Source organism: Stegodyphus dumicola, chromosome 7 (genome assembly GCF_044657685.1).
Source record: "Stegodyphus dumicola isolate Sdum_Otavi_A_Nest chromosome 7, ASM4465768v1".
Lineage (NCBI taxonomy): Eukaryota > Metazoa > Arthropoda > Arachnida > Araneae > Eresidae > Stegodyphus > Stegodyphus dumicola.
The window spans coordinates 116856507-116868644 of record NC_140774.1 but is presented as its reverse complement, the minus strand read 5'-3'; the positions used below and the strand labels follow the sequence as shown (position 1 = coordinate 116868644).

General features: G+C 30.8%; 1 protein-coding gene across 3 annotated transcripts in view; it reads left to right on the top strand.

The window, feature by feature from the left end:
* Positions 1 to 12138, top strand: part of LOC118197120 (glutamate receptor ionotropic, kainate glr-3-like) — a 51379-nt gene that overhangs the window by 30548 nt on the left and 8693 nt on the right. For all 3 annotated transcript variants that reach the window (XM_085820739.1, XM_085820738.1, XM_085820737.1), the window contains exons 6-7: positions 9801 to 9942; positions 10577 to 10791. In XM_085820739.1, the coding sequence (XP_085676865.1) occupies positions 9801 to 9942; positions 10577 to 10791 (357 nt within the window). The remainder of the gene's footprint in view (positions 1 to 9800; positions 9943 to 10576; positions 10792 to 12138) is intronic.

Here is a 12138-nt window from a genome sequence, read left to right as displayed (position 1 = left end):
ATTCACTACAAAATTCTAAGACGAGAAGCTTCGCGACTTTTCAAACTACAAACTTAAATTTATTAGGACATACACTACATCTGATGTTTCTTTCATGAGATTTCAAATATCTCTTCAGATTACTCGTATTCAAGAAACCTTACAAATATATCACATAAGTTCAGCGAATAATCGCTTCATAAACTCTTAAATTTTCAACACGAGTGAATCACTTGAAGCATACACTGCACTGTAAACATACAATACTTAAAAAAATTGTTATAAAAAATAAAAATACATTCATTTTACCAAGAAGCTTTTCTTTTTAAATACATTTATTTATTTCCAAAGAACAAGTTTCTGTATTATACATAAAATATACTTAGAATTTTCTTTCATTAGTTAATATCAAATTAACAACAATATCCACTTACTGATATTTGATATACATGTTTGCTTTAAAATTAAAACTAAAATTTCAATATATTTCTATTAAAAAAAACATAAGGAAAAAAAATACTCATAACATCAACCAAAGACAGAAATTTAAATAGAATAGCTGTACTTATATTAGTGCATTTTTATAATCTTCATAACATTTCGATTCAAAAAACCTATTACAAAATAAATGAAACATTTTTTTCTGCCTTAAAGAATCTCTTATATTTTTAAAATTAATACATAAAAATATATCTTCACCAATATATATAATTCTATCCTCAACGCTTATTATAATGCAATCATGTCTTGTTTGTGAAGGATGATTTACAATGCAACCTTCGCATTTATATAGCTTTTTTATCACTGAATTTAATTCAGTTTTGATAGAGTTTATGAGTTCTTTAAAAAGTTCATCATCATCACTTACCATATCCGAACAATTGTTTTTACATTTGATTTGCAACGGTAAAATAATTTCAAAAATACTTTTATATAAAGTATTAGATACATCAGGAATAATTTCTTTCAATTTTTTTAAAATATCACAGTTTACTTTTAGGTATGTAGGTTTTAGTTTAAAAGAATTTTCATCTTGTTTAAAAACTTGTTGAAAAATACACTCATCTTCTTTGTTGAAAACTACCAACTCATTATTGCAAATGATGCTGGCACTCGTATAGACAAGATTAAATTCATATATTTTTTAGGAAAATTCTTGCCATGTTGCAGGAGTTATAACAACACCGCGTGTAGTAGGGTATAATATTTTATTTTGTTCCACACATTCACGTAGATGAATGTTCATTCTGTTTTCAAACTGATTTATGGACACAAAATATCCCCAACCAAGAGTCCACTGTGCAATCAACTTCGAACTTTCTTTTTTCTGTCCTCGATTATTCGGCATGAAGATATTTTCAGGAACAGACTTCATATAGTGGGCAAACCAGTCATCCTCTGGAAGTTCATCCTCATTATCTTCCAAGCGTCGTTTTTTAATTTTCGAAATTTTTATGTTTCGGAACCAGGCGAAATTTCACATCTCGAAGCGTGGACTTAACTCATGGAACTCTCCTTGTAATGAAACCACCAACGAATCAATTTTGGATGCACGGAATACCCTCTTAACCTGACGTTAAAGATCCTAGAATTAGTATCACATTCCGAAACATAAAAATTTCGAAAATTAAAAAACGACGCTTGGAAGATAATGAGGATGAACTTCCAAGGGATGACTGGTTTGCCCACTATAACTCTATCAAAACTCATAAACTCTATCAAAACTGAATTAAATTCAGTGATAAAAAAGCTATATAAATGCGAAGGTTGCATTGTAAATCATCCTTCACAAACAAGACATGATCTGTTCCTGAAAATATCTTCATGCCGAATAATCGAGAACAGAAAAAAGAAAGTTCGAAGTTGATTGCACAGTGGACTCTTGGTTGGGGATATTTTGTGTTCATAAATCAGTTTGAAAACAGAATGAACATTTATCTACGTGAATGTGTGGAACAAAATAAAATATTATACCCTACTACACGCGGTGTTGTTATAACTCCTGCAACATGGCAAGAATTTTCCTCAAAAATATATGAATTTAATCTTGTCTATACGAGTGCCAGCATCATTTGCAATAATGAGTTGGTAGTTTTCAACAAAGAAGGTGAGTGTATTTTTCAACAAGTTTTTAAACAAGATGAAAATTCTTTTAAACTAAAACCTACATACCTAAAAGTAAACTGTGATATTTTAAAAAAATTGAAAGAAATTATTCCTGATGTATCTAATACTTTATATAAAAGTATTTTTGAAATTATTTTACCGTTGCAAATCAAATGTAAAAACAATTGTTCGGATATGGTAAGTGATGATGATGAACTTTTTAAAGAACTTATAAACTCTATCAAAACTGAATTAAATTCAGTGATAAAAAAGCTATATAAATGCAAAGGTTTCATTGTAAATCATCCTTCACAAACAAGACATGATTGCATTATAATAAGTGTTGAGGATAGAATTAAATATATTGGTGAAGATATATTTTTATGTATTAATTTTAAAAATATAAGAGATTCTTTAAGGTAGAAAAAAATGTTTCATTTATTTTGTAATAGGTTTTTTGAATCGAAATGTTATGAAGATTATAAAAATGCACTAATATAAGTACAGCTATTCTATTTAAATTTCTGTCTTTGGTTGATGTTATGAGTATTTTTTTTTCCTTATGTTTTTTTTAATAGAAATATATTGAAATTTTAGTTTTAATTTTAAAGCAAACATGTATATCAAATATCAGTAAATGGATATTGTTGTTAATTTGATATTAACTAACGAAAGAAAATTCTAAGTATATTTTATGTATAATACAGAAACTTGTTCTTTGGAAATAAATAAATGTATTTAAATAGAAAAGCTTCTTGGTGAAATGAATGTATTTTTATTTTTTATAACAATTTTTTTTAAGTATTGTATGTTTACAGTGCAGTATATGCTTCAAGTGATTCACTCGTGTTGAAAATTTAAGAGTTTATGAAGCGATTATTCGCTGAACTTATGTGATATATTTGCGAGGTTTCTTGAATACGAGTAATCTGAAGAGATATTTGAAATCTCATGAAAGAAACGTCAGATGTAGTGTATGTCCTAAGAAATTTAAGTTTATAGTTTGAAAAGTCGCCAAGCTTCTCGTCTTAGAATTTTGTAGTGAATAATCACAAGTTCTTTTCATGTAAAAAGGATATGAAAACTAATAAAGTTACTTTTAAGAGTAAATCATGATAAAAAATATTTAGTGAGCATAAGAATTTAAAACAATATGAATCTTTACATCGTATTGCATGTTCGGACATTTTTTCAAGTAAAACAGAATTTGAAGAATATCTCAGGAAACTTTTTTTTTAAATGTTGCCGGTGTCAAAAGAAACAGAAATATGCTGATGATGATGTTTTGAAACAGCATGATATTTCTCTTCTTATAAATTGCATCCATTGTTTACAAGTGTTTAAAAGAAAAAGTGATCTCTTACACCACATTCGAATGCGACATGATTTGATGTGAATCTTATAAAAACGAAGAAACGTTTACATCGTTAATACATGCAAGTCTTCTAAAATCGCAAGTCTTAATAGTATGTTCGCAATTGAATCGATTTACTAGAACATAGAAAATGATCATGTCTTAGATGTACTTCAAAATGATCATGTCTTAGATGTACTTCTTGAATATATAAAATTGTAGTTAGTAGGGAAAAAATGAATTATGATGTAGTTTTACACTGAGTTATGATATCGGTGTTTGAAATGGTAATCAATAGTTACATTTAAAATGTGTCGTGAGTGTGAAAATGCAGAAATAAAAGAGCTTTGGCGAATTTAATAAACGCGGTTCAATGTGGTTGATGGAAAAATTTGTTCCATGTGAATTAAATAGTGTAAGATATGAACCTCTTTCTCTCAATAGTTAATTATTCAATTGTAAGACAATTAAACTTTAAATATATATGTATATAGTACATGTAATGATTAATATTACATTGAATTATGTAAATAACTGATGATATGTGTATTAACATAGTGAATGTTCGCTTTTATGAAGTTCTAAACATTACTTTAAATACCATTCATAAAACTTTTATCTCATATATACAAACATGACAATATCTATTGAGTTTTCGTTTATTCTTTGGATTGTATGAAAGTTTAAATATATTTTTTTAATTTAATGTAGATTGGAGTAAAATATATGTATCTTCCTTAATTTCAATCGGTAATATCTGTATGCTGGTAAAGGTACGTATGTTCGTAAAAGTTATACTGGGACACATTTTTGACAATCTTTCATTCATATTAGCTAATAAGAGAATTATTGAAATTAGTAAAGTAATGAAAATCAACGTTATTGAAAGAAAACTCTAAAAGCATTTACATTTCCAGAAATATATCAAAGTTCCTTTTCTTAAAAACACCAGGTGTATCGTAGTTTTTATTTCTATTTCGTTAAAAGCTGAACTTGTAAAATAAAAATTTTCTATTAGTGTAAGGTAAACAAAAAAATCAAGAGACAATCCGTATCATGAATGAAATTCAAGTCTTACATCGGATTAAAAAGAAATATTCTGAATCTAAATGTTTATGCCTATTTAGCACAAAATGTGTTTATTTCTCTGATAAATTTAACTAAAACCCTTCTTATAACAATATGTTACCTTTAAACTGGATAAAAATGTCAAGTATATTTTCTGATGGTACTGATATACTTGCCCAAGAAGTTCTAAAAACCTCAAATGTCGAAAGAGCATATGATAAGAGTCTCCTTTCCTATCGCTACGTCAGTTACAGGTTAAGGGGCGTCTTGAATGGATGAAGGTAATGTTTGTGCGAAAATATAGTAGTTCTATTTTGAACTGAGAAATAATTCGCTTTTTATCAATTAAGGAAACTTGTAGTATTATTAAACAGAATGTCAATGAAAGACATTGCGTTTGCATAGTGAATTATGAAGGTACTGAAAGGTAGTAAAGAAGGTGAATTAAAGAATTAATTTGAACAAATAAGGTAAGGCTATCATTAAAAGAAAAAAACTGTTCAAAAGATGTATGTTAGAATTAAAAGTAAGATGTTAAAATTTAAAAAGATGTAACAGAGTAAAACCAAAGAATACTGGTAATTCCCATCTGGAAAACAGTAATTTGAGTACGATATTGAAAAAGTTGGTTTTAAGAATTTCTTTATGCATGTGATGCAAAACAATTGCTAGTTTATCATGAGTGCTGGCATAGATGCAATTAGTGTAGGAAAAGTAGTAAAATTAGTATAGTCAGTGTCTCTAAAACATGAAAAAATAATAGTGAGAGCAGTGTAAATTCATTTGAAGTACTGAAATATGACATAGACTAAATATCAGAAGATGTAAGAAATATTTTGGTATGTGTCGATGGAACACTGAATGTGGTTGTAAAATTAGAAATGAAAATTATCAATACACTTAAAGGTAATCGAGATTTAGAACTGAACATGATGTTAGACACTTTGAAGATCGTAATACTATATGAGAAAGAAATACATTTACATATAAATGGTATTAAACTGTAAAGTTGTGAATGGAAATTTCTGAGTAAAACCTGTAGACGATTTATTATGATCGGAGAATAAAACAAGTATTTTAAAAATTGTAAGGAAATGTTTGAATATGGAGTAAATGAAAACAATTCATATTGTTAAAATGAATAAAAAGGCATAAAATGTTGGAATTACGAGTGATGAGACAGAAATAAAAACATTATAATAAATAAGTTAAACTAAAATTAAGAAATATAAACACAGAAGGGAAATCATGAACGTAAGAAAAGCAATTAACAGTTATAGACTTAAGTTTTTAAAAAAAATATTCGGTAATGTAAGGAAGATATTGTTGAACATGTGAAAGAAATTAGAAATTCCGTAGAAAATTTAGTAAAAGAACCAAGATCAGGAAAAATAAACGTTTCTTTTTAAATAGAATTTCAAACCACTAAGTTAAAGTGTGTGTAGAATACTAGAATGGTTTAAAAAAAGTAAATGAAGTTAAAATTCAGAATATATTGAACATTATAACGTTAAAAAAAAGTGTGAAATTGCATCTAAAATTAAGTAGTGTAACAAATAAACAGCATGTGCGGTAACGTTTGTAAAATATAATATATAAGTTAAAAATCAGGGTATGCTGAAATGGTATGAAAGGTGTTAAAAAAAATAATATGTGAAAATTAAATAAAATATTACAAATTAGAAACGTTAAGTATTAAAAAAAATATGACAGTAAATGAATATGTTATTATGAACAGAAAACATGAGAAATAAGTTAAAGTTTCATGGAAAAACTAGAAAGAATAAAAGCATCAGAATAAAATTGAGTAATAAAAAAAATTATCTTGTAGTTTCATTAAAGGAAAGTCTTTTTTATATTTGTTTCTTTTACATTGTTTTCAGAGCCGCGCATTGAATAATTTTAACACCAGACGTAAAAATATATTTCTAAAACATATCATTCACTTTTTCATTAATAGAGGGCAGCATCGCCATTTCATCAAAATTAAGATGCAGAAAATATTTCCCGTTGCCAATTTTTAAAAAACTAACTTTAAATGAAAAGCAGGAGGTCTACAACTCAATCAGCAATCTACCAACAACTCAACTCCACTCGAAACCACGCCTCCTAGTGTGCTGACGATGCCTTTGGCCCCGCACTCTGTGTGACGTCATTGACCACGCCCTCAGCTCCTCCTGATGCAGAACTGTCATTTTTATACTACTAAGGTACTGCGGTCAATAATGTTCTAATTTTACAAATTTATAATTTTTGTTTTCATTTCGACATATTTACTTTTATAAAGTCATTTTATATTCAGTTTCAGATCTATATAAAATTATTCCAAATTATTTCATATTCCGTTTTAGGTTTTACATTGAGTCCTTTTTATAAAATATGTGTTTGATATTGAATGGGACAAGAATAGCATAGTACAAATTTTGTAATTGATTCATTAACCGTTTAACTGTCAAGTTATTTTGATGATTTTGGGTACACAAATTGTCAAATTTTTTTATTGGAAAAACCAAATGTAGCCGAAGTAAACATCTCCAGATATATATTCGGGTATGACAATACGATGCACTCAAAAAAAAATTACCCCGAGAAATACTTGGGCGTGACATTTTCGAACACCAGTGCTGTGCCCGAGATAATCTCGGGCATGACAGTTAAAAGGTTAAGGCAAAACAAACTAGCTCTGAAACTAAAACTGTACAAATTTTGTTTCGTAACAGTGAAAAATCTTCTGGTTAAGAAATCGCTACTAGACGCACTGTTAATCAAAATGGCGCCATCCTTGCAAGAGAAAGCGTACTGTGTTTTGGAATGCGCCGAAACATCATCGTTAATTGTCCTTCAAAGATATTTTCTCACGAAAAGTGGTAAAGAACCACCGCATCGTGACAACATCAAACGGTGAGTGAACCCGTTTCTGGACACGGACGGTTTATGTGAGAAAACCAGCCCAGGACAAACAACAGCCAAAACCGAAGTGGTTGAAAAAAATCATGAAACATTATTACGAAGTCCCGTAAAATTAATGCGTCGTGCGAGTTCTGAACTCTATGTGCCTCATGTAACGGTGTGGCTGTGTTACGGAGACGTCTATAATTCCGGCCATGCACCATTCAGGTAGTGCAGAAATTAAAAACCAAACAAGCAGACAAAAAGTTTTATGTGAGAATTTGCAAGATGAGCTGGAGGTAGATAGTTTTGCGAATAGACGTGTTTATTGAGGAAGCCACTTTTCACGTTTCTGTCATAGTGTAGTTAATTCCTATAATTTACCAACATAATCACTATGCCAACATAATCACTATGCAGGTGAAGGCTGCGAATTTTCAGAACATTTTTCCCTTGTTTCCAGTAATTCCAGCGCAATATGTCTTTGAAAATTATTGCAGGGTTTAATGGAAGTGCAAAATAAATGGAAATCGTGCAGGAAGGATGTTTGGTGATCGTTAAAACTTTATACATCAGTACACGAAAAATAAAATCACAATAATTAATATGCCAGAAATAAATGTGCTTTACCGAAATGAGATATTTACAAAATATCATATTCTAGAAGAAAATGTTGCGATCCTAGAAGATTGCTAGAATGGATTAATTGTAACAAGACGTAGCAAGTAAACAGCCTGCATAAGTGGGCAAAAAAAAAAAAGAATGCAAATAAAAGTGAAAACTTTAAAGCAACTAGTTCACTCAGGGCACGAAATAATTTAGTTCAACGCGAAGAAACAAAATTTTCGTAAAGGTTTCCGAAAGATTTTGACAGCGAATTAATAAGTTTCCAGAAATGTGTTACTGAACTACGAAGACAAAAACACTATTTGCTTTCATATATTGGAAATATGAATGAAACTCTAATAAAGCTTCATATGACAGGAAATAAAACATTTGATGTGAAGAGAACAGAAACGGTTCACATAAAAACAAGAGGTCACGAAAATTCTCACCTCACCGTAATGCTTTCCAGCTTAACGTGTATGGTACAAGATTAACCCATAGTTATTTTTAAAAGAAAGACGAAGTAGTGCAATTTCGGAAATGGTGTTGTCGTTCATATTCATAAGAAAGGATGTATTGAAGAAAACGGTGTAAAACTGTGGATAAGTAATATTTGGCAAAAACGTCCTATTGCCTAAAAGAATCCAGAAAGTCTTTTAGCTTGGGACGTGGTCAGATCCCATTTATGGATAATACGAAGAAATTGACGAAAGAATGTAACACAGACATGACTGTTATTCTTTCCGAATTAATGTCATTAGTTTAGATAGATAGATGATACGTAATAACACATAAAACCATTCAAAGGAAATTTAAAAACGACAGTGGAATACGGAAATGTTGTAAGGTGAAAAAAATGAGGCCAAATGAGTCGTGCCAATGTAGAAATAGTGTGTAAGTGGATAATAAAAGAGTGGAATTTAATTAAATCCGACATAATCCATAAGACATTTGAAAAACGTAGTACATCTAACAATCTAATAGAAACAGATTCTAGAAAAGAGCTCAAAAGAAGAAGCGTACCGAGGAATGAAAAGGGAGAGCTTATTTTTAAAATATCCCAGTCTAAGGACTCTTCCTAAATCAGTCGTTGTGACAGAATTCAGGCTGTGCACGAGGCACGACTATTTCCAAGCTCATTTGCATTGCTTTGGTTAATTTAGAGCGGATAGCCCCACATGCTCACACTGTCTGGATGGAAGAATGGACGGAGAGCATCTGCGAAGCTGCAGTGTGTTTGCTAAAACGCCAACGCCACAGCATACAGTCACGTCCAGTCCTAGAGAGCTCGTTCTCGAATGGCGGAACTGCTAAGGCATTTGCTAAACTAAACTAAACAATCTAGATGGAGCGGATGATGATTATTTATTTATGGAATTAGAGTAACAAAGTCGGTGAAGATGAACACAGATGATTGAACATTGATGTTGTGCATGAAGATATAAAGGAAGGTAATATGACGAACCTTTCATGTCACCCGATAATGGAATTTTTTAAGTTGATGAGGTTTGTCGTTTCTTTTAAATAAACAGCATTTAAGTACATGACATAATCTTTCTCTTATTTTTAAATCTGTCATTTTTTACCTGCACTCGTAAATTTCAATCTTATTTTTGTATTAAAAGTAAGCGTTATACGTCGGAATATACGGTATATCTTATCTTACATTTTTAAGTATGTCAATATAATTTAACATGTAAATACACTTAATTTCCTTTTAACTCTATTTTTGAAAATTAAATAATGAAAGTATACTTTATACTAACGTTTTCCTTACAGTTTCTTCATATCTTTCTAGGTTTGGATTTCCATATTCATTTCTGCCTTTGCTATAAGCCTTGTGACAACCATTCTTGATAAACATTATGATAGTTCTTGTTCTTTCAAATATAGATTTTTCAAAAATTTGTGGAAAGCTTCAACATTTCTACTGCAGAAAGGTTCGTAGTTAATTATCTTTATAATATAATCTCCCACATTTTTTTTTTAAATTTGTAATTCATTATACATTCAAATATATACACTGGTGATTAGTATTGTTTTTATTTACCTACAGTTATGATATATGAACCAATACACTGGTGATTAGTATTGTTTTTACTTACCTACAGTTATGATATATGAACCAATACACTGGTGATTAGTATTGTTTTTACTTACCTACAGTTATGATATATGAACCAATAAATATATCTAATGCAATTTCTCATGGCATGATCAAAATTCAAATCTTGTTATCAGTATCTAATCAATTTCTTTCCGAAGTGAGAATAATTTCTGCATGCCATCTTACCAGATTTAAATTGCTGATCTATAATCCGGAAAAAACCCCTAATCCGGAGTCGCCGAAGTCCCGATGACTCCGGATTACTGACTTTGTACTGTATTTGACTTATTTTTAGACTCTTTCCTGAATCTTTGCCACAAACGTTTAAACTATTTAACGAATTTAAATAGTCAGTGTTCAAATAATCAAAGATGGTTGACCGTGTTATACTCTGCACTATTGTATATATTACTGCTAATGTTTGTATTTTATTCAATTTATTTTACCTATTTATTTATTTATTGCAGGCAGATCGCTTAGACCTAAAGGTTGTCCTTATGTCATTCTTGGCGGATTTTGGATGATGGGAACCGTCGTACTCGCTTATATTTTCAGCGCAATGGTGCTGACGAATCTCTTTCTGCGTAAAGCCCGTCAAATAGATTCAATCCATGATCTAGCTGCTGCAAGAGATATTCAACCTATTCTCCTGCATGAGTCATCAATATTTGGCGTTTTCAGTGTAAGATGTATTTCGTTATCATATATTTTCACTGCCGCATTACTTATTTTGTCATCTCTTTAATATATGAATAAAAGCACAGAAATTAAATAAACATGTACTTGATAAATTCATACCTCATCCAGTATAATGGTCAGAATTTTATGAAAACATAAGTGATATAGAAGCCATGACAAATTTTTGATGTAATGATGTAATGTAAAGAAATTTGACTCGAAACTCGATTTAACATTATCTCATTATATGCGTTGTGGTCAAAATATACAACATTTATCATCCAAATTTAAATTGTCCGTTAATACCAAACTAAGCTATTTAAAAGCAATAGATGCAATTATTAATAATGTTATTTTTTACATTTTAATGGCACAGATTTAAATAAAAATGCATTTAATTCAAGATATATCTAACTAAAATCATTAAACATTTTTATAGAATTACGTTACATAAGCTCCTATTAATTAAAAAAGGTACGACTATAAAAAGGGGCATTGGACACACAATTCACATATAGGCTGCGTCGTTGAATGCAAATGGGCAACCAAAATTAGCATAAAACGCAATTCCAGAGACGTTGCCTTAAAAAGGGGCATGCCGAACCTATGCATCAGTTCGCAAGCAACGATAGTTCCATGTAATCCAAGATAACTAAACGAAAAGCATGAGGCAAAGAACACCATTTGCACAATGAAATCTATTGGAGGGCTGTCGGGATGGTGTCGGCTGGGGCAAGACAATCTCATGTTGCGAGAGACCTAAATGTGCATCGTAGTGTCATCAAGAGGCTGTGCAATCATTACTAAAGGTATCAACTTCGCTGTAGAGGACGTGGGTTTGGAGCCGGATGATTGCCAAAACGGCAGACGATCTCTTCCTATAGCTAAGTCCAAGACGCCGCAGATCACTAACTGCTCAATATCTGGCATCGCATCTCTCTGCTACTGCGGGACGGTTGGCATCCTAAGGTGTGTCACACAACTGCATGAAGGTGGATTGTATGCCCAACAACAAGTGGTTTGTGCTCCTTTGTCCCCATCGCATGTTAGAGCGCTGCTGAATAGGTCTAGTGAACATCGCAATTGCAGACCCTAAGACTGGAGTGACGTACTCTTTACGGATGAGTTGTCAGAACTCAGCAACCAGCAGAGTGCTATTTGTCAAATTGTCAAAGAATTATGAATAAGTAAAAAAAAAAGTGGATGCGCGCAGGGAACATATGTCCTAACACGTCAGGTCTGAGAAGTCCCCAAATCTTTTTTTTTTTTTTTTTTTTTTTCCATAAAACAAGGAAAAGGTGCTTGAAAAAATGCTGTCCCAGATTGTCTTAATCGATACCATGTATGCACT